The sequence below is a fragment of the Hyperolius riggenbachi genome, chromosome 9, assembly GCF_040937935.1.
Source record: "Hyperolius riggenbachi isolate aHypRig1 chromosome 9, aHypRig1.pri, whole genome shotgun sequence".
NCBI classification, from domain to species: Eukaryota; Metazoa; Chordata; class Amphibia; order Anura; family Hyperoliidae; genus Hyperolius; species Hyperolius riggenbachi.
In genome coordinates this window covers 74,663,014-74,687,286 of record NC_090654.1, presented here as the reverse complement: position 1 = coordinate 74,687,286, position 24,273 = coordinate 74,663,014, and the positions used below count along the sequence as shown (strand labels likewise).

The 24,273-nt window shown below is 44.6% G+C and overlaps 1 protein-coding gene across 2 annotated transcripts in view; it reads right to left on the bottom strand.

The window, feature by feature from the left end:
- Positions 1–24,273, bottom strand: part of ALDH1L1 (aldehyde dehydrogenase 1 family member L1) — a 206,773-nt gene that overhangs the window by 92,546 nt on the left and 89,954 nt on the right. Inside the window, exons 1-2 of one of the 2 annotated variants that reach the window (XM_068253078.1) lie at positions 20,806–20,906; positions 4,973–5,115 (exon numbers count right to left, since the gene is read on the bottom strand). In XM_068253078.1, the coding sequence (XP_068109179.1) occupies positions 4,973–5,099 (127 nt within the window). In that variant the 5' untranslated portion in view covers positions 5,100–5,115; positions 20,806–20,906. Of the gene's footprint in view, positions 1–4,972; positions 5,116–20,805; positions 20,907–24,273 lie in introns of those variants that run through there. The other variant, XM_068253079.1, reaches the window with a different exon arrangement.

The following is a 24,273-nucleotide window of genomic DNA, read 5'->3' as shown; positions in this document are numbered from 1 at the left end:
AGTTTAACCCTTTCTGTGCTCCTAGCAAACCAGGAAGTAACTACACTGCAGCATCTCTGAAAGAGAACCCGAGGTGTGTTTAAAGAATGTTATCTGCATACAGAGGCTGGATCTGCCTATACAGCCCAGCCTCTGTTGCTATCCCAAACCCCACTAAGGTCCCCCTGCACTCTGCAATCCCTCATAAATCACAGCCGTGCTGTGAGGCTCTGTTTACATCTGTAGTGTCAGTCTAAGCTGCTCCCCCGCCTCCTGTATAGCTCCGGTCCCTGCCCCCGTCCCTTCCCTCCAATCAGCAGGGAGGGAAGGGATGCAGGCGGGGACTGGAGTTCTGCAGGAGGCGGGGAGAGCAGCAGACTGACACTATAGAGATAAACACAGCCAGCTCTGACAAGCTGTTTGTCAGCAGCGTGGCTGTGATTTATGGAGGGATTGCAGAGTGCAGGGGGACCTTAGGGGGGTTTGGGATAGCAACAGAGGCTGGGCTGTATAGGCAGATCCAGCCTCTGTATGCAGATAATATTCTTTAAACCCACCTCGGGTTCTCTTGAAGGAGCTCTATTAAGCTGTAACAAGGAACTGTTTTTTTGTAAATATGGGTCTCCCGCACCCATGTTGTGCTCCCGTAGCCTTGGCTGTTCTACGCTGCTCAGCTAGTACGGTGACGGGAGCATTGCAAGGGTACGTGTGAGGCCAGGTCACGCATGCACGGTGAACCACGACTGCCTGTGACTGAGATATATACCGGTGGAAACAGCAGAAGAATGGAGGAGCCCAGGAGGACAGCGATGGAGCCCAAGGCCAGAATGGGGCTGGAGGCAGCCCCAGGTAAGTATGAGAACAGCTTATTTAAACATCGGTGTTTCCTTTACCTCACTGTTTATTTACCCTAAATGGAAAGTAGAAGAGGCATTTCACTTTTGGAAGACGATGTGTCAGGGTCATTTATCTGCTCAGGCTCAGTAGATAGAGTTGATGAAAGGCACCAAAACATGGCCTCAGACTAGGGGTCATGTTTATGCAGCAAATAAGGTGTAGCGTAATGCTCAGTAATGTTCATGTGGCCTACATAAGCCCAGGGAGCGCCAATGCTCAGCAATGTAGTATTGCAGCTAGTAGAGGCCCATATGCAATTCACTTTTTCTCCTGAGTTTTCACCTAGGTGATATTTTTAAACTTGGCAATAAAATGCCTTTTAAGCCATCAGAAAGCAAGAGAATACTCAAAATAATTTTGATAGTACTTTTTCACCTACTTTGTGGTACTTTTTAGTTGAAAAGTGCTGGAAAGTTATTTTAAATCGAAGATTAAAAATTATCTCCTAGGAGAAAACTCAGGTGAAAACGTGAATTGCATACGGCCCCTTGTCATAAAATGTATTTTAAACCACGAACAAGCAAGAAAATATTCAAAATAATTTTGATAGTACTTTTTCACCAAAGTCCTTCTTTCATTTGTAATATGCTTAAAGGGAACCAGAGATGAACAATTCACACAAAATAAACATATCAGTTGATAGCTTGTAAAAAATAAATGCTCTACCTGAAAATTTCGCCACTCTGATGTGCCTTTTTGAGTGTTTTTTTATCCATTATTGCTCCAGGAGATATCCAATATGGCCACCGCCTCATACCTGTTCTGCTTCCGGGTTATAAGTTGTTCTGGATGTGCTGTCTATCCTCTATGAGACTATAGACAAGCAGGGCTGCTGCAGCCTTTCATCTGTCTGCTTTCAACTATTATTCTGGAATGCTGTGTGGCTGCCTGTAGGAAGTGTCTCTCATAGAAATGAAACTGCATACAGTAGATAATGACAGGCTGCACACTGCACACAGATACACTGTTTCAGAGCTTCTTTCTCAGCAGCAGCAGCCCCTCCCATGTCAACAGCTCTGAGTATGAAATCTGATCCAGGAGGTGGCAGGCTTGGGCTTGAAAAGACTCCACAGAAGAGTGACTCAGCTATAATGATTCCAGGTCAAACCTCGACTGAATAGTCGGTGGATTCTTATCACAGTTGATAACAGATAGATTAGACTGAAAAGGATAAAACTAAAAGCAGGGTAAGTGTTTACTGTCATGTTCCCACTGATAAATGTAATAAAATACATGAGGGTGCTTCGTCTCTGGTTCTCTTTAAAAGCTATTTTAAAGAGAATATGAAAATTATCTTCTAGTTGATAACTTTTTCTCCCGCGTTATCTCTTAGGAGATAATTTTCATACTCTCTTTAACCAGTTTGCATCCAGACCTTGTTTCCCACTTATGGTCCAGAGCAGTTTTTACATTTTAGCTATGTCTCTATTTAATCGGCATTACGTTTATCCCTACTTATTACACCTAAATTAAATATTGTTTTTTTCAAGACAAACTAGACTTTTTTTGTGTGGCATTTTACCCCACAAACAATTTTGTTTTCTATGCATTTTAATGGGAAAAAGAGGAAAAAAATAGAAAAAACACAGTATTTCTCAGTTGTACCAATTCCAGTTTAAAAATAAAAAGGGCTACTGTAGATAAGAAACACACATTTTGTTTGGCTATTTCTACCGTTTGTCAAAAAACGTAGATTATGTTCCTGTCACAATTTTTGGTGAAGATATTAAATTTTAAATAATGCTACAGGGTGCATTTTTCACTATGAACTGAGAAAATAAAAGTATTTTTTATGGTAAAAATCAATCGTATTGGTTCAGGGAACATATATTCCCTTTCACCAATTAGAGCTGCATCAAAAAGTGCCAAAGGTGTGCAGAGGAGCAAGCCCAATGATGCACAGCTGTGCTTCTGCTACAAGATGTATATCTACATCGTCGTGGCTTAGATGAAGTCACAGAGGACATTGATATACTGTAGTGGTGGATAAGTGATTAAAATAACTTTAAAGCATTTTACAATTGAAAAAGTACCCAAAAGCACTATCAACCTTATTTTGAATATTTCCTTGCTTGCTGGTCATCTGAATTGCACATGGTTCCCAAAACAGGAAGCCTGCAGGTCCTCTCTGCGCATGCTTGCTGGATTCTTCCTCCTCTGTTCCCCTCCCCTCTGCGGCACGTCATATGACATGCTGCAGAGGGGCATGGAACAGAGGAGGAAAAATTAAGTAAGCCTGCACATGCGCAGAGAGGACCCGCAGGTTTCATGTTTCAGGGTCACAGTGTGATTCTTGAAAGAGTCGCTGCTGTAATGCATTTTGAACCTCAAGAACCAGCAGGCAATGAGATTAACGCAGGGCAGGGAGCATAACTAATTAGATGTGGGTATGCTTAAATGCATACCCAGGGGTACTGCTCAGAGTTCCTTTAAATGGAACCTTAACTCTAAAAAAAAATGAGTTTCACTTACCTGGGGCTTCTACCAGCCCCCTGCAGCCATCCTGTACCCTCGCAGTCACTCACGGCTCCCCCAGTCCCCCGCCGCCAGCTAGTTTTGTTTCGCCACACGTACCTTTGCACGCATTCCCGCTGATGCAGGAAACTATCGTGGACATTAACACGTATATTGTTACACATTGCGGGAGCAATGCGTGAAAATGTACGTGTTAACGTCCGTGATAGCTTACAGCACCAGCGGGAATGCGTGCAAAGGTACGGGTGGCAGCCTGCCGACTCCGAGTCAGCAAAAACAAAACTAGCTGGCGGTGGGGGACCGGAGGAGCCGTGAATGACTGCGAGGGTACAGGATGGCTGGTAAATGGCCCAGGTAAGTGAAACTCATTTTTTTTTAGAGTTAAGGTTCCCTTTAAGTAAATTATTGGCCTTTCTATTTCTAGAAGACTCTGGCTGAGGGAGATCCTTGCAAAAGTCTATCCCCCTTATAGTGTTCATTATAGTACAGTATAATTTATCACTAGATCACCTCATTATACAGTCTCCCTTTTCTACTACTTTTTATTACTGTGCTCCTTTATTGTACAGACCTCCAGTTTAGTGGGACTTTGTATATTGCCTCCTAGTATAGCGTGCCTTACTATACTGTCCATACTCCCATTTTTAAGTTGCCCGTTATTGTAACCCCTAATTATAGTGCTCATAATTTCTGAGGCATTTAATAATAATGTGCAGCCATACTCTGGCATGAGCACATTGGCTCTTGCTACCTGCTTGATTTCGATGTGTCCTCTTCAGCCACGTCACATGACCACTGTGTCAGTGGTGAAAAAGTAGGGGGGCTGGAATTCAAGGCAGGCAGACAATGGGGGACAATTCACTAAATCACGGCAAAATTGCAGTGTGCAGGTAGTGCATGACAATTTTGCTATTGCTACGCCAGTTACATAGTGCGCGCTGTGTAACTGGCAAACCACACGTCACCTAGATAATGTGCCTGTTTGCCAGGGCAATATGTGTAATGCTACTTACAGTACATAGCGCACACTACACTAGCCATGCACATGCTACTTGTGTAACACAGCTTGCGCTAATTGCGCGGCTCGCAACAACATAACTGGCTTTAAAGGACAACTGTAGCTAGAAGGAGGCTTTTAAGCAAAACCAGTTGCCTGCCATCCTGCTGATCTATTTGGCTGCTGTAGTGCCTGAATAACGCCAGCAACAAGCATGCAGCTAATCTTGTCAGATCTGACAATAATGTCAGAAACACTTGATCTGCTGCATGCTTGTTCAGGGTCTATGGCTAAAAGCATTAGAGGCAGAAGATCAGCAGGAGAGCCAAACAATTGGTATTGCTTAAAAGGAAATAAATATGGCAGCCTCCATATCCCTCTCGCTTTTAAGTGCCAGTAAATTGCTAACTGCGCATGACAATTTTGCCGCTATTAAATGATTACGTCCCAGTGAGTGAAGACGACACAGCGGAGCCCAAGAGGTACTTTGAGTCTTGGTTGAGAGCGCCTTCTTTAGAACCATAAACAACCATGTTAGTAAATACAGCTGCTCCTCTGGTGGAAAGAGAGTCCGAGATTTCAGTACTGCAAGGAAAAAAGCTCATCGACCACTTACAAACTTACCTAGGGGGTCGGCTTTTCCATCTTTATCTGGGATGGTGAAGACGCCCACCACTTGGTGTCCTTCCTTGACCAGTTCCTTGTAGACCTCTTTGCCGAACAGACTCTGACCAATCACTGCTATCTTCATGGTTTTTGTTCATCAACTGAGGGAACACAACAAAGGGATTTGGGGATATAGTCTGATTTTTATGAAACAAATGCACACACTGAATCGCAGAGCATGCTAACTATGCTCAGTCACCACCATTTCCCCAAAGAAAGGCTAGAAAGACAGCCACAATTAAATGGTGATTACTTGTATTGCTTCTGCAATCGAGGAATTGTCCCTTTCACTGGTGCCTGCTGTCACGTGACCTAAGCCGGAGGGGCTTAGGGGGGAGTGACGCCTCAGACAAAGGGGGCCAAGTCAGATGAGATCACATGACCACTGTTTCTATTTCATCGCACCAAAGGTTCAGGCAGGGAGACAGATTCTTGGAGTTTGAAGTTAGCGTATTAGTTTTTTTTTCTTAACCCTTTAACTGCTAGCTACTCTTTAAGAAAGCTGCACGCCAGTGCCAGCTATGTTTGAATTCTGTTTTTTAAACGCCTTGTCCAGATCTATCTGTACCAAAGTCCACATTAATCAGTAAGGATGTCATTGAAGTGCAAATAAATTTGAGGTGATTTGAGAATAGTGCTAAATTTTATAATACAGAATTATTTTTATCTTGCAGTGAAAGGATTTGGTCCATTTTCAAGCTGCATTTGCATAATTCTGCATCAACTTAGAATGATTTATGTATTTCAAACAAAGTAGAAAGTTGGCGCTGGGCCAAAACTTTGTACAAAATGCCATTTAGATGTAAGTGCGACAGGAATATGGGGAAACAAAGCAGCCTATAGGCATCCGCTGCAGACAAAGGTAGTTCTGTACTAAATTTAGTTTATAGACATAAATTTTATATGGATGCGGATACACAGAACACCTGTCCACGGCAATCTAAGGGTTATAGCGTACCTGAGGCATATGAAAGTTATGCATTTAGGAAGCCCCATGTAGGCCGTGGGCTCCCTCACTGTCCTCCCATGCCACTCCGTTCCTCCGCAGGCAGGTCCGGCGAATCTGCCAGTCATTCCCAGTCGCGCCGTCACTGCGCACGTGCCCCCTGCACCGCAAGCATCTCTGCCACTCTCCTGTAGCTGGGAGCATTCTGCGCCTGAACAGTACTACTGCGCATGCAGTGAATCACGACTGGGGACAACTGGTGGATTTTCCAGGCCAGCCAGCAAATGAGGATGGCGAGGGAGCCCACAGACTCCATGGGGCGGAAGGAAGACCCAGGCAAGTATAAATTATTATTTTTCATACGTCCCAAGTTTAAAGAAGTTGTCAAACAATAACATTAATGTAATCATTAACTCTAAATGCGTTATGTAAAAGTCTGTTATTGATTTGTTCATTGCATAAGGTGAAATCCACCTTTGTCTTGTACTGTTACTGTATTGTTTATATTGTATTGTTATGCCTTGCATTCTGTTGTACAGCATTACGAAAGATGCTAAAGCTATATACAGTAAATCAATAACAATAATTGAAATGACAAACTTATATCCTTAAAGTGTAACTCTACAACAGTAAAACCAAAATTGTTTAACCGGTATTACCACTGAAAAATATATATTTAGGTTGAATATTATTAAACATTGTCTTACAATTACAGTTTGCAGCTACTATGACATTCCAATAGCAAGATTATTTTTATTATTACAGTATTGTGTATTTACACAGTGCCGATGTCTTCTACAGTGCTTGACAGAGTATACAGTTATTTCATTAACCTTCTCTCACCATAGTCACAGTCTATACCCCAGGGAAGTCTGAAAATGTGTGGCTACCTTTAGTTTCTCTGTGAGGTTTTATCCTCTGGATATACCACTTCTTGCCTATAGACAGAAAGTGGGAATATCTGAGGAATAGGACTTCACAGACGCAAAGTAAAGGTATGCAGTTTATTTTGCTTTAGTGGAGAATATACAGTACATTTTAATTTAAAAAAGGCAATTCAGTTATGTTTTAGGCTAGGTTCACAGTGACAGCTGCATTGCATTCCCTGTAAAAACGGAAATGCAACGGTATGTAAAAGTCATACCTCACGTTACGCCACATACAGTGAAGCATACACTCAATGAAAAGTATGCTTTGCTGTCTCTGTTAATGTGCGTGTTTTGTGGTAGTGTTGGAATGCCGTGTGCCATTAGACCAGTCGCTCTGTGAATGTCACTGTACAGTGGTTGAGTTTAAGGATCGCTCTCATTTGGATGATTACAAGTGACAGCTAGGTAACACGTGGATTATGCTTGTGTTTTTCTGGCAACAATGTCTGCAGCAAGCTTCCTGTACACTTTAACAATCACAATTAAACTCACACAAGGTTAGAGGGAAACAAATTACCGCTGTGCCTCTACACATTAAAATGTCCACTAATCAAACTGCACAGCTGTGTGAGGTGCTGTCTGCTTTCCACCAATCAGAGAACTGATCCAGCCCAGCCTCCTGGGGGCTTGCCCAATCAGATGACAGCATGCCAGCGTGGCTGAAAAACTGCAGTTCATTGACCTTGTTAACTTGGCAAACAACATAATCTGGTTTCTTATTAGACATGAACTGGAGGGATATAAAAATAACTGCAAGTCACCGTGTGATGAGGAATAGAGAGAGCACTATCCCCGCACCTCTGACATGCAAAGATAAAACCTGAAGTAGCTATAATTGTGGTTATATTGGTGTATTTCTGATAAGCAGTCTTGTATCAAGGTATTGATTTTATGCTACATTTTTAGTAGGCTATGGGTCAGGATGGATGCCACTGGGAAACATAGGTGATCCAGCAAACCTGATGTGGGTTTATTAAAAATAATCTGCTGTTAGGTTTTTTTAACTTGCGTATGGGTCATATCCGACCATAGTGAGGGTTGCTGGAAATTAGAGCATTGGCAACTTTGTGATTGCAGTTGATACGCCCACAGAAAAAGCTTTTTATAAAGTGTATCTGTAGTGGATCCATCCACATTAATCAGAAACAGAAGTGTTTGATAAAAGCACAGATGTTGTTTCTTGATCTGGTACATGTTTCTTCTGTTATCCTGCCACATGACAAAATCCTACGGTTCATCATCCCACACGCCTTTCGGGCGGATCCACACTATAAGTGCTTTTGTGAGCGCTTGCACTTGATTAGCGCTTGCTGAGCGCTTGTTAAAAAGTTGCTCCAGTCGCATAAAAATTGCTGTGATCGCTGAAATTTTTACTGTGATTTTAATGAAAGTGAATGGAATTTTTTTTTTAACAAGCGCTCAGCAAACGCTAATCAAACGCAAGCACTCACAAAAGCGCTGTGTGGATTTGGTCTTCCAGTCTGATGACTTATGCTGTCTTCTCTCCTGAGACCGGACAGCATAGGTTATCAATCGAGAGGGGGTAAGGAGTGGATACAGTGAATCCAGCGCAGGAGACTTGGGTGCACAGGGAGTAACTTCGGCGCCGTCAGAAGACAGAGCTGAAGTTACTTTTAAAACACAATAATTCGGATTCCAGCAATTGCTGGAAGCGGAATTATTTCATTCCCCACCATCCATGGCGGCCTGGAGGGGGAATAGTATTTAACACGGCCGGGACTTGTGCACCAGCAGGATCAGCCATATACCAGCTGTATCCTGCGCTGATTCCTCTCGTACGCGGGTAAGAAGTGATGGCGTGGAAGTCAGCAAATTAAAGTGTACCGAAGGCAATAACACTGTAGATGTAAAAATTATAGCTACTAGTAACTGCTTAATTTCCATACAAAGCCCACACTTTGGCCGGCTGCCAGACGTGGATTGCCGCGTACTAATGCAGTAATGGCCGAAGGCCAGTTTCTGGTGGTGCATCCCCGGGCCGCACCGCTACCGCCAATCAGCAGTGTGAAGCCGGCACCCATACATTACTCAATGTTCCATCGAGCGATTAAGTGATTGTCTTTATTGGGCGATCAGTGTGGTTCATCGAAAGATAATCGATTAGTGGTCCACACACTACAAGTGAGATCCTATGCAATTCTCCTTCACTAATTGATCTGAATGATGCTGTGCCTCCATACTCTGAAACCAAAAATGGACTGTTTGTCAATCAAAATCATGTGACCAGTAACTGATTCTTTTACAGTTGGCCAACATTTTCCATCCTGCCTGATCAAGTAAATTGATTGATTTGAACAGATATCGTCCAATTTCCATCAGTCAAGCAGAATGGGACATAACCGATTCTTCCACGATCAGATAAAATTATTAAATGGAATTGTTGATCATACATGAAAATTGAGTAATGTACGGGCACCTCAAAGGTGGCCAAACATCTCTAAACTTGAAGGTCAATCGACCATCCGATTTGATAATTAGAGCATGCCCGATTAATGATGTGACCAATTTTGGGCCGAAATTGGTTGCATATAGTGATCGGACATGCTGCAAGATATCAAGCCGCTCTGGTCAATCACATGCACAGCGGTAACGATGAGCAATACAGGGAGTGCAGAATGATTAGGCAAGTGGTATTTTTGAGGAATAATTTTATTATTGAACAACAACCATGTTCTCAATGAACCCAAAAAACTCATTAATATCAAAGCTGAATATTTTTGAAAGTAGTTTTTAGTTTGTTTTTAGTTTTAGCTATTTTAGGGGGCTATCTGTGTGTGCAGGTGACTATTACTGTGCATAATTATTAGGCAACTTAACAAAAAACAAATATATACCCATTTCAATTATTTATTTTTACCAGTGAAACCAATATAACATCTAAACATTCACAAATATACATTTCTGACATTCAAAAACAAATCAGTGACCAATATAGCCACCTTTCTTTGCAAGGACACTCAAAAGCCTGCCATCCATGGATTATGTCAGTGTTTTGATCTGTTCACCATCAACATTGCGTGCAGCAGCAACCACAGCCTCCCAGACACTGTTCAGAGAGGTGTACTGTTTTCCCTCCTTGTAAATCTCACATTTTATGATGGACCACAGGTTCTCAATGGGGTTCAGATCTGGTGAACAAGGAGGCCATGTCATTCGTTTTTCTTCTTTTATACCCTTTCTTTTATACCCTTTCTTGCCAGCCATGCTGTGGAGTACTTGGACGCATGTGATGGAGCATTGTCCTGCATGAAAATCATGCTTTTCTTGGATGCAGACTTCTTCCTGTACCACTGCTTGAAGAAGGTGTCTTCCAGGAACTGGCAGTAGGACTGGGAGTTGAGCTTGACTCTATCCTCAACCCGAAAAGGCCCCACAAGCTCATCTTTGATGATACCAGCCCAAACCAGTACTCCACCTCCACCTTGCTGGCGTCTGAGTCGGACTGGAGCTCTCTACCCTTTACCAATCCAGCCACGGGCCCATCCATCTGGCCCATCAAGACTCACTCTCATTTCATCAGTCCATAAAACCTTAGAAAAATCAGTCTTGAGATATTTCTTGGCCCAGTCTTGACGTTTCAGCTTGTGTGTCTTGTTCAGTGGTGGTCGTCTTTCAGCCTTTCTTACCTTGGCTATGTCTCTGAGTATTGCACACCTTGTGCTTTTGGGCACTCCAGTGATGTTGCAGCTCTGAAATATGGCCAAACTGGTGGCAAGTGGCATCTTGGCAGCTGACTTTTCTCAGTTCATGGGCAGTTATTTTGCGCCTTGGTTTTTCCACACGCTTCTTGCGACCCTGTTGACTATTTTGAATGAAACGCTTGATTGTTCGATGATCACGCTTCAGAAGCTTTGCAAATTTAATAGTGCTGCATCCCTCTTTTCTGAGCGTGTCAAGTCCTTCTTTTGACCCATTTTGCCAAAGGAAAGGAAGTTGCCTAATAATTATGCACACCTGATATATATATATCTCATTACAGAGATGCACATCACCTAATATGCTTAATTGGTAGTAGGCTTTCGAGCCTATACAGCTTGGAGTAAGACAACATGCATAAAGAGTATGATGTGGTCAAAATACTCATTTGCCTAATAATTCTGCACTCCCTGTATTGGGACAAGTGTCTAATGCAACGGAACCCCTGGCACAGCCCCCCTAATGTTCTCCCCCCTCCGGTGCAGTATGTCTATGTTCACCGCTGGCTCCGGGCTCCATCCGCAACCTGCATACACACCTGCCACGTGGTTGCCAGGGGAACGTGGGCACGTTTGTTATGTCATACACATGCCCACGTGTACCCCTGAAACCACGTAGGGCACATGTATGCAAATTGCGGATGGAGCCCGGAGCCAGCAACGGACACAGACAGGTAAAGTATACTGCACTGGGCAAGAAAATTTGGGGGGACAATGCGGGGGGCGGCAAGGTGGCGGATGCCACGTCTCAAGGTCGATTCCTGAGAGATTTAATGCTTAAATTGATCAGGAATGGGCCTGCAATGTATAGGCAGGCAACAGATCTCTCTTCGATCAGATTCAGAGAGAGATCTGTCTCTTGGTCAATCTGCCTATACATCGTCTGATGTATGGCAATTTCTATTTCTTTTGGCCACTGGCTGTCATTAGTCATCACTATTTGTCTATGACCCTGGGGCTGATTATCAGTTGTCTCCATCTCTCCCCACTGTGCAAGTATCATTCCTTTGTACAACTTGAACAGACTACAGACAATGTGGCAGTTGGTGACACCACAAGGTCTGCGTTCTCTACAAGCAGGGAGAGCATGTCCTAACAATGTACTGCTGCCATTACCTCCAGATTCTCATACACAATCCATGAACTCCAAGCAGTGTACAGTAGATAGTGAAGCTTCTGATTGTCAGATGAACAATAGTCTCACCAGCTGTATAGACAAGGGTTTGTCAATTGGTTGTTGTTAACCAAAGACACATAACAAGCAATCAATGGAAATCATGCCAGGATTCACATTTCTAGAAGTCAGTTTGCAGTTCGGATCCACTTTATGGGGCCGTTTCCACTGGGGTGCCCGTGATTCTGTGTCATGCACGGCTATAGAGATTCGGAAGCCTGCTACGGCAAACTACAGCATGCTGTCTGAATCGCACCCACGAGATACAGAGAGCATGCCTACTAATTGAATAGGCAGCGTTCCCCTGTCAGATTTGCATGCTTACCAAAAACACATAAGAATGCAAATTCGAGTCTAGTTGAAATAGGCCCTCAGAGTGACGTGTCGGCCATGGTTTATATGACGCGTCACTACGAAGGAGTGCGGGTTGCAGTGGTGCGTTACCCTGTTTGTACCTCAGACTAATGCTACACCAATGAAAGTCTATAGGGCATTACATACTTGCGCAGTGCAGTGCGATGTGTTGGAAGTTCTCAATTTATCGCTTGGGTGACGCTGGAGCCTCCGCTAATTGGTCTCCAGCATGTGCAGTGACATGTGGCGACTGGAACTCATATAAGTCTATAGCGCCACACATATTTTAAACAGTCCACAGCCCGTTTTATGCGTCAAGCGTATTTTGGCAACACACTTCCGAGCAATTCTATCGTCCGCCACAGGAAGTGAACGCTAGAGAGCCTCACTTCCTGCTTGGATTGCAGCCAGAAGGAAGTTTACCGCGCATTGCTGCAGTAATCCCCAAAGGCTATCATCGCACCACAACACTGGCTCGGTTCCCCTTTGCTGCAGGACCATGTGTAGCCAGTGGGAGCGGCCGGTGTCCACTCTGATGGCCCCCTGTGGTCTGGATGAAGCCCGGGACAGATGTGTTACCACTATAAGCTATATGGTGAACACATCTGCCTGTCTGGGATTATCGCTGACTATACAGAAGTGCGGTCCGCTTACTGCCACGGATCTCATGGATCCATTGCAGACTGACAAGTGTGAATAGCTCCATTTATAAAACACAATCCATTCACTGTCAGTTTTGCAATGAGCGGAGAACGGATAAAAAAATGTCCCTTCTCAGCAAGTCAGGTCATACTTAAGGTGCATACACACTGTTAATGGATGTCGCCCATAGCTTGGGCAACATCAATGCGTCGGGCTGTTCAGACATGAAGTCAGCTGTGTAGCTGACAAGGAGTTCTATTGCTATGCAGGGGACGACGGTGCGGTATGTGCGTGACATCATGCAAAGGGCAAGGGTCAAAAGGATCATCCGTCACTTGGGTGAGTTGATCGCTGGTCGAGGGCTGCTGTACTCACGCCTGATTATCGGCTGACTCAGACAACTTTAATGAAGCTTGTATATGTGGCTAAAAAGAGACTATAAAGTCTACAATCAATATACCATGCATCATATTCCTCGTAAAAAGTTATGACTTCAGTTGCAAAAAGCTGTTATTTCCCACAATGCAAGGAGGTTCACAGACATTAAACTGTCAGGACCATGGTCATGTCATCGCACTGTGGGAGGGGCTTCACCACAATGTCAACCAGACCCCTCTGTTGATCTACTCGAGAAAAGGTAAAGATTTCTCGTGGGAAAGGGGGTATCAGCTACTAATTGGAATGAAGTTCAATCCTTGGTTACAGTTTCTCTTTTTAATTCCTTGGTAAAAGAGCATATTATTATTATTATTATTTATTGAATTTATAAAGCGCCAACATATTACGCAGCGCTGAATATTATGCACGCTTCACAACAGACATGTAGTATTGGTCAATGCAGAATACTTAATGCTCATTGCAACTGACTGCAGCCAGCGCTGTGCACTGTCCCCACAATGCTCATATTGTTGACACACTATTGATCCTGTATTTTGCAGAAAGTGTTATATAACATGAATGACAATGGGGCAGCTATGATTACCATGCCTGGCAAATCTCGGGAAGTTTGCAGGGAGTTGGCACAATGTTTCCTCTTGGCTGCAAGCCACTTAAAATCACCTTACTTAACCTTAGTGATTGATTTTAGCAGCACTTTGGTTTCCAGTCAACGGCTGCCAGCCTGCAGACCCACAGGAGCGATTGCGATTAGTGAAATCGCAATCTTGGGTCCTGCAGCATTTTTGCAAATATGAGGAGCCCTGCAAATTGGCTTTTGAATTGCTGTTCAAATGCAATTTTGCAGCGATTTTGTGTGCAGGTGATTGTTTTGAATAAAGTTATTTACTTACATGCCGGGTCTTTGAGCTGACTTCTGCCATGTAGCCCTATTCCTTTGCACAGAAGCAATTCGATTACATGTAAGGGGGCGGTCGACACTCCAGAAGCACCCACACATGGACCCGGCATTTCAGGAAAACTTTATTGAACATCCAAATAGCAAATCACAAGCGCTGTTCACAGTGCTTGCGAATGCCCACAAATCGTGGCCAAAATCTGTGAGCAAAGCGCTAGCGAATGCTGCTCCCAATGGGCACCCTGCCTAAGTAGTGTGCTCACCCAATTGATATTTTCCTGATCAAAAAAAACTATTTGGAAATAATTATTGTTTTGCAGTCTTTTTTTTTTATCAGGAATAAAACCGGTGAGGACCTAGTTTTCATTTGATTAATTTTTTTCCACAATAAAATTTGAGCCAACGACTGATGTGTTTAAATGGACCCGAACTGCGTGGCTTTCCATGGGCTAGAACGCGCTGTCAGTTACTGTGATGTCAGCGGGCACAACAGTTCAACATTTGTCTGTATGGGAGCTGAGAATATTAAAAAATACTCATGTATCTGGGACAGAAAATGAACTTGAATTGGCCGAGCAACAAAATGTTACTTACTGCAGATACTTACCTAGGTAGAGGGAAACCACTGGATAGTCCAGAGGCTTCCCATGTCCTCTTTGATCACTTTCTGTCCCATGCCCCCCTAACCCCCCCCTCCCCCGTTGCCACTCTTGGAATACTGTATCCTATATGATCCCATGCTACTGCACAGCGGCACCCATACTCAGGCAGGCACAATATGGCCGCTATGGGGCAGCTTAGATTACCATGCCTGGCAAATCTCGGGAAGTTTGCAGGGAGTTGGCACAATGTTTCCTCTTGGCTGCAAGCCACTTAAAATCACCTTACTTAACCTTAGTGATTGATTTTAGCAGCACTTTGGTTTCCAGTCAACGGCTGCCAGCCTGCAGACCCACAGGAGCGATTGCGATTAGTGAAATCGCAATCTTGGGTCCTGCAGCATTTTTGCAAATATGAGGAGCCCTGCAAATTGGCTTTTGAATTGCTGTTCAAATGCAATTTTGCAGCGATTTTGTGTGCAGGTGATTGTTTTGAATAAAGTTATTTACTTACATGCCGGGTCTTTGAGCTGACTTCTGCCATGTAGCCCTATTCCTTTGCACAGAAGCAATTCGATTACATGTAAGGGGGCGGTCGACACTCCAGAAGCACCCACACATGGACCCGGCATTTCAGGAAAACTTTATTGAACATCCAAATAGCAAATCACAAGCGCTGTTCACAGTGCTTGCGAATGCCCACAAATCGTGGCCAAAATCTGTGAGCAAAGCGCTAGCGAATGCTGCTCCCAATGGGCACCCTGCCTAAGTAGTGTGCTCACCCAATTGATATTTTCCTGATCAAAAAAAACTATTTGGAAATAATTATTGTTTTGCAGTCTTTTTTTTTTATCAGGAATAAAACCGGTGAGGACCTAGTTTTCATTTGATTAATTTTTTTCCACAATAAAATTTGAGCCAACGACTGATGTGTTTAAATGGACCCGAACTGCGTGGCTTTCCATGGGCTAGAACGCGCTGTCAGTTACTGTGATGTCAGCGGGCACAACAGTTCAACATTTGTCTGTATGGGAGCTGAGAATATTAAAAAATACTCATGTATCTGGGACAGAAAATGAACTTGAATTGGCCGAGCAACAAAATGTTACTTACTGCAGATACTTACCTAGGTAGAGGGAAACCACTGGATAGTCCAGAGGCTTCCCATGTCCTCTTTGATCACTTTCTGTCCCATGCCCCCCTAACCCCCCCCCCCCTCCCCCGTTGCCACTCTTGGAATACTGTATCCTATATGATCCCATGCTACTGCACAGCGGCACCCATACTCAGGCAGGCACAATATGGCCGTGCTAGTTCACAAAGGGGAGCACTGAAATGTCAGCGGGTCCCTGTCAGAGGTGATGGTGTTGAGGGGGACGCAGGACTGGCCAGCGGCTTCCCTCTACCTAGGTAAGGATCTAACATTTTGTTGCCCGGCCAGTACAGGTTTGCCTTAAAAAGAACTTGGGCAACAAAACTGGGCAGTTAACCATTACAATCGAACAAGCTTCAACTTTCAAATTAAAGGCCAGTTTCCACTAAGTATGAATTCGCAATGAAAATGAAACCAATGAATGGAGTCGTTTCCATTGAGAGACAATTTTTGCATATGGTGCATGCATAAAAATATTGATTGCATGCTGCAGATTTCTGCACCATGCTTCTGTTTCCCACGTAACGATTGTTAAACGCATATTAACATTTGCATGAACTGCATACGGGAAAAATGAATGCAAAATGTAATATCTTAGCGGAAATTGATTCTTAACAAGGAAACAAGTTGTTTCCTGCAAGTAAATTTCGGCAGACATGAGCAGAGCTGGGACAAGGTCCTCCAGCACCCAAGGCTGAGACACGAAAGTGCGCCTCTCCATCCCTGCCACCCCAGCCATCACAAATTGATTGCTGTTAGACTAAGAAGCGCCACAGGGCCCACAACCTCCCCAACACCTTAATATCTAGTTATCTGGCTTGCAGTTACTGCCATGTATTCCCTTTTCTTATTTCTTTCTGCTTCAAACACAATTAGGAATGACAGCTGAATGAATTATGCGCCACCTCCTACACTGCGCCCTGAGGCTGGAGCCTCTCCAGCCTATGCCTCGGCCCGGCCCTGGACATGAGTCAGCAAGTGTTGCAGCTGGAGTTGGTGTTTGCATTTGGAACATCATCCTGAATTCACCGGAACACAACACTTCAGCACCATTCAGCAATGAACCTGCAGACAGGGTCAGAGGGAGTTAACTCACTTCCTCTTCACGGCACATTTCACGTGATTACGATACTTCCTCCTTTGAAAACCCGAAGGATGAAGTATCAGAGCCACGAGAAATGCACTGTGAAGCAGCGGGCTTAACATGAACTCCCCCTGACCCTGTCCGAAAGGTTCAGTACTGAATGGTACTGAAATGTTGGTGTTCTCGTGAATTCAGAACGATGTTCTAAATACCAACACTGCTGCAGTTGTATTGATATGTACACACCCTTGCGTTGTAACAGGCCCGCTATCCTAATACACTTTTAACAGATCAATGTCACATTACATAACAATTGCTTGTGCTATGAAAACAACATGCAGGTTTTGGGGCTCCTACGCTAGTCCAACACATGTCACCCGTGGGGATAAGAAGCTGATCCCCTTGGGTGACATCGCTAGGCCGGGCTGCACATACGCATCAGCTGTGTAGCGGACGACCCGCTGTGTTGCTATGCGGGGGGACGACAGCAGGACAATGAGCGGCATGTGTGTGACCTCACACAGCGGGCGGAGGAGCAGCACAAACAATGGGATTGGCGGGAGGTCGGCATTGCTGGGGTTGGGTACATCAATCTGGGGGATTGTTCGCGGGTTGGGCGTCAGGGGTCATCAAGTGCCATACACACACCTGATTGTCAGCTGAGGCGGTCGTAATTGGCCATCTGAGCCAACTTAAAGCGGTTTAACACCCAGCATTACAACTTTGCTTTAAAAGATTGCTTACAGCTTACAAACTATTATGCCAGATTTTTTTTTAAGCAGAAATTCACTGAATGGGTTAAACATGACATTTTAGTGTTGGATTTAACTAGGAATCTGCATCCCTTCTTATCTTTAGTTACAAAATGTATCTTTATTTGGAATACAAATAGACCTTTGAAAAGCCTGCTGGGGAAGCCCTCTTTGTTCTCTCAGAGCAGTGTTTGTTTGTTACATTGTAGATAGATACATTTGTAACTAAACAAGCAAGCACGAGGAGAATTTCTAGCTAAATGCAGCACTAAAATGTCATGTTTAATCCATTCAGTGAATTTCTGCTAAAAAAAAAATCTGGCATAATAGTTTATAAGCTGTAAGCAATCTTTTAAAGCAAAGTTGAAATGCTGGGTGTTAGACCACTTAAAGGAAACCAGAGACGTCAAATTCTAAAGATTTGATACTAACCGGCTTCCTCCAGCCCCATAAGCTCGTCTGAGTCCTGCGCCATTCTCCCGCAGTCTGCCGTTAAGCCGTGATCAGTCCTGGTAATTGGCTCAGTCGCGTTAGTCCGGGTCTTCTGCGTGGGAGGTTCGCGCATGTGCAAAAGGCCCAGACTGGACTCGACTGAGCCAGTTACCGGGCTGATTACCGCTGAACGGCAGACCTCTGGAGGTTGGCGTGAGACTCAGACGAGCTTATGGGACTGAAGGAAGCCCCAGGTAAGTATCAAATCTTTAGAATTTGATGTCAATGGTACACTTTAAATCATGGGTGTGTACAAGGCTTTAGAGTGGGGGGTACTTTGCACATTAGCGGGAACAGCGACGCTGTTACAGCCTGCACCCGATCCAGCAAGTCGGCCCTACATCTTGCAGCATGTCCGACAGATTAATGTAACTAATTTCAGCCCAAAATTGATCACATTGTTGATCGGGCATGCAATTGGCGGCACCGATTTTAATCCAATTCCGATGAAAATAATCAAATCGGTCGGTTGGCCACCAAGTCGCCTGATGTATGGCCACCTTTAAGTGACATATGAGCATACTGACCAAGAGACAGATCTCTCCCTGACCTGATCAGTGAGAGATCTGTTGCCTGCCCATACACTGCAGGCCAATTCCTGAAAGATTTCAGCAAATCTATCAGGAATCCGCCTAGCAACGCCACCTGTGTGGCTGCCCCTCAAATGTAAATACCCTGCCAGTACCTGGGTGGTGTATACTCTAACCAGGGACGCTGCCACAACTCCCAGCCTCCTCTGCCATTGGGTGGCTCATCTACCATGTAGCTCATGTTTGATGTCACACACACGCTCCTGGTGCCACACGGGGGTGACGGGGTGGAGGATGGGAGTCACAGCAGTGGGACAGGCGAAATTTTTCCCCTACTGGCATCAGACACACACACATACATTTGGCAGATAGGGCCAGGCAAGCGGCTTCTGTCGGTCATTGCAATATCGAATGCCTTGAACATACCGAATATCGAATGCCTTGAACATACGTCCCAACATATTCAGATAAGAAAGAGGGACACTTTAAGACACGCCCCTGCCAAATCCTAACTACGCCCCCTCCACACCCCTCATCATGCATATCACAAAGAATTCAGAAGCAAAAGATGTAGTTCTATCATTCAGACTACACTGGTCCTCTCTATCATCACTGTGTCTTAAAAAAGAAAACTGGAGTTACCCGGGGCTTCGTCCAGCCCACACAGTATCCCGCGAGGTCCCTGGCATCCTCCTGGCCCCCTCTGCTATCTTGCTGGCGGCTTCGGTAACGCCACGACTTTGGGTGACGTCGCGCATTATTACCCACTGCATAGCCGTCGTGTCATCACGCCGGCTGCTGTAAGAGCCCTGCGCATGCGCAGTTCTCTAAAGACTGAACCGCGCATGCGCAGGGCTCTTATGGCAGCCGGCGTGATGATGCCATGGCTGCACAGCGGGAGCGAGCATGCGCGACTTCACCCAGGACATCGGAGGGGGCAAGGAGTATACTGGGGACCTTGCGGGATACGGTGGGCTGTGGGAAGCCCCAAGTAAGTCCAGTTTTTTTTTTTTTTTTTAAGACACAGCTCACCATTAAATGATGGGAAGAAAGTTTAGTGTCAGGTAAACAGATTTTTCAGTAGAAAAATACATGTATTTTCAGAAATCTGTCCATCAGTCCTGAAACAGGGACAAATAAGGAAGAAAGAGGAACAGAGGGATTTGGTTCCTAAAGAGGGACTGTCCCTCCAAAAAAAGGACAGTTGGGAGCTTAGCTTGCATTTAAAAAAGCACTTGCGATCAATATCTTTCCAGCATGTCTAATGAACAAACTAATTGATCAGGCATGCTTGTTGCAGCACCGATTTTCACCCGATTCAATTAAATTATCAAATTGAAAGATCGATTGGACTGCAAAATCAATAGCTGTATGGCCACCTTAAAGGAGAACTGTAGTGAGAAGTATGTGGAGGCTGCCATTTTGATTTCCTTTTAAGCAATACCAGTTGCCTGGCAGCCCTGCTGAGCCATTTGCCTGCAGTAGTGTGAGCCACACCAGAAGAAACAAGCATGCAGCTAATCTTGTCAGATCTGAGAAAAATGTCAGAAACACCTGATCTGCGGTATGCTAGTTCAGGGGCTAGGACTAAAAGTATTAGAGGCAGAGGATCTGCAGGTTAGCCAGGCAACTGGTAAATAAATATGGCAGCCTCCACATATCTCTCACTACAGTTCTCCTTTAAGAGCGGCGAGAGATGGGAGGCAACAATTTTGGGACAGCAACACTGCTCAGATCCAGCCCTGAGGAATCCAGAAGCCCACTTTATATAAAAATCAGCCAAAGAAACATCTATGTCCCCTTTGAAACATATGGATCACTTTTTTGTTATTTGAATACTACAGACTCCAAAAGACCCGCAGTTCTGTCACAAATGGAGCCATTTTCAGACGATGTACAAGTATAAAATCTCAATCTCAAGTATATCAAGCTGGTGGAAAGGAATCATTTGATTGCTGTAAGTTATTGCACTTTGCACTGCTAAATAAAGTAAGTGCTGCACAGCAGAGGTTTCATATTCCCTCTCCACAGCCTGTTATAGCTTCTCTGTGCAGAGAACCCACAGCAGCGAGGCATAGGGACAATGCACACTATGCAAGCACTGAAAAAACTTCACCAGAACCTACCTGGACTCAGGAAGACCCAGCTGCAGAGCTCACACTGCTGGCTGCTGAATGTTTTCTCTCTAAGAACAGAGGGTGGGAAGGGGCAGGGGAGGAGTTACACTGTACATGTGACTGTGGCTGCTGGAAGTACTGTATACAATACAACCCTTCAGGCCATCCTACTACAGCACTGTGTAAGCTTCTCCCTAGGCAGGTAGTTCAGCTGTTTACAAAATAAAACTGGCCTATCTGGACTAACGGGACTGGTCAAGATATCAGGTCTCCATGTGAATTAATAAAACAAATGGGTTTATTTAACTTGTATTGCGGTGTTGAAGAAGTTACAAAAAGTGAAAACAGATTTTTTTCCCTTACAGATCATTTTCACCCAGTGCGATCCTTTTAGGCTGGGTGTACACTTAGCACAAATGCAAGCGATGCGGAAAATGCTGCGTTTTTGCCGCTAATGGAAGTCTATGGGCCGCATAGCATAAAAAATGCATATGCGTTTTGTATGCGTGCGTTTTTAAAAACGCCAGTTTTGTTACATAATATTCAAAAACGCAAAAACCCACATAATGAAAGTCAATGGGAATGCAATGTATTGCGTTTTGTATGCTTTCTTCATGCGTTTTTATAGGAGTTTAAAAAAAATGTTTTGTGATGTATTTCCACTTCCTGTTTTCCTAGTGATTTACATAAAGCGCAATATAAAAATGCAAATATATGCAAACTGCAAAAAAAAAAAAAAAAAAAACTGCAAACACAAAAAAAAAAAAAAAACTGCAAATGCAAAAATAAGTATATGTTGGAAAAAAACAGAAATGTACTAAAAACGCACACAAAAAGCCCTGCACATGATAGAAGACGCAACCTTTCACGCTCTGTTATGTGTGCACCCAGCCTTAGTCCCGGCACCCACTTGAAGCGCTTTTGTAGCGCTTGATGATCGCTGGTGATCGGCAACGCGCTGCAACAGTGGAGCCCTATAGGGGTGGTTCCATTTGCAGCGTTACGAATCGCAAATTGTTGCATGCAGCATTTATGGAGCGACTGGATTAGTGGCTGCAGACCAAAATCACAATTGCTCCGGGAATCGTGCTCAAAACCGTGGACTTCCACAATTTCAGAAAATGCATCAGTCACAAAGCGCTGCCGCCTGCCAATGGGTCCAGGCCTAAAGCTCAGTACCCACCGGAAGATCATGGACAGATGGATCGGGGACAAACGATTGTTCCCCATTCCATCTGACCAAATCTGAAAGCATTGTTTGCAGTGCCGGAAACAAATGTCCGTGTAATTAGTCGTTTACACGATCGCAGCAAAAGGCAATGAGGATCAGAAGGATCCTCCATGACCTAATCAGACATGGATAATCCAGATGTTTCCCGCATCCGCCTAGCGCTCGCCATTCCACTGCTGGAACCCTCTGAACCCATTCCACAAAAGCTTGTCCAATAGGTACACACAGCCGTGCTCGTACAAGATGGGCCACGCCTGTGCAGAAGCTCGGAGCCGCTCGTGCACAACTTTTTCCTCCATGTACAAGCATCTCTGTGGTACTGCGCTGGCGTGGCCCGTCAGTGTGGCCGTGCTCATTCACGGTTACATGCTTCTCAGGTACAGCTGAGTAGCATGTCTCTTTAGTGCTCATGCTCTGAACTATCACCCTAACAATCAATGAACAAGAGCTAAGGGCAGCTAAGGGCAGCAGTTAATGTGTGCATGTGCTTTATGTGAACAAACATTTATCATATATACAGGTCCTTCTCAAAAATTAGCATATTGTGATAAAGTTCATTATTTTCTGTAATTTACTGATTAACATTAGACTTTCATATATTTTAGATTCATTACACACAACTGAAGTAGTTCAAGCCTTTTATTGTTTTAATATTGATGATTTTGGCATACAGCTCATGAAAACCCAAAATTCCTATCTCAAAAAATTAGCATATCATGAAAAGGTTCTCTAAACGAGCTATTAACCTAATCATCTGTATCAACTCTAAACACCTGCAAAAGATTCCTGAGGCTTTCAAATACTCCCAGCCTGGTTCATTACTCAAAACCGCAATCATGGGTGAGACTGCCGACCTGACTGCTGTCCAGAAGGCCATCATTCACACCCTGAGGGCTTGTTTCCACTGTTGCGACGCGATTTCGGCCGCATTCCGACGCTTGTAAAAACGCATGCGGATGCGTTTCCGCATGCGTTTTTACCCGCGATTTCGCATGCGATTTCGCATGGCAGGGTGCCATGCGAAATTAACCATGACACTGCCAGGGCTAAATAAAATTGAAAAAGGTGCGAAATCGCACGCGAAATCGCGGGTAAAAACGCATGTAACAAACGCATGCGTTTTTACTATTAAATACATTAGCGGCGATTCGCACGGATTCCCGACGCAGGCGAAATCGTTGGCTCTTTTGTGCGTTTTTTTCACGCTGAAAAAAACGCACCTCAACAACGCTACAGTGGAAACAGGCCCATCCACTTGTATTACATGTGCGGATCTGCATGCGTTGGACGCATGCAGATTCGCGATAGTGGAAACGAGCCCTCAAGCAAGAGGGTAAGACACAGAAAGAAATTTCTGAACGAATAGGCTGTTCCCAGAGTGCTGTATCAAGGCACCTCAGTGGGAAGTCTGTGGGAAGGAAAAAGTGTGGCATAACACGCTGCACAACGAGAAGAGGTGACCGGACCCTGAGGAAGACTGTGGAGAAGGAGCGATTCCAGACCTTTGGGGACCTGCGGAAGCAGTGGACTGAGTCTGGAGTAGAAACATCCAGAGCCACTGTGTACAGGCGTGTGCAGGAAATGGGCTACAGGTGCCGCATTCCCCAGGTCAAGCCACTTTTGAACCAGAAACAGCGGCAGAAGCGCCTGACCTGGGCTACAGAGAATCAGCACTGGACTGTTGCCCAGTGGTCCAAAAGTACTTTTTTCGGATGAAAGCAACTTTTGCATGTCACTCAGAAATCAAGGTGCCAGAGTCTGGAGGAAGACTGGGGAGAGGGAAATGCCAAAATGCCTGAAGTCCAGTGTCAATTCCCCCAGTCAGTGATGGTCTGGGGTGCCATGTCAGCTGCTGGTGTTGGTCCACTGTGTTTTATCAAGGGCAGGGTCAATGCAGCTAGCTATCAGGAGATTTTGGAGCACTTCATGCTTCCATCTGCTGAAAAGCTTTATGGAGATGAAGATTTCATTTTTCAGCACGACCTGGCACCTGCTCACAGTGCCAAAACCACTGGTAAATGGTTTACTGACCATGGTATTACTGTGCTCAACTGGCCTGCCAACTCTCCTGACCTAACCTCCATAGAGAACCTGTGGGATATTGTGAAGAGAAAGTTGAGAGACGCAAGACCCAACACTCTGGATGAGCTTAAGGCCGCTATCGAAGCATCCTGGGCCTCCATAACACCTGAGCAGTGCCTCAGGCTGATTGCCTCCATGCCACGCCGCATTGAAGCAGTCATTTC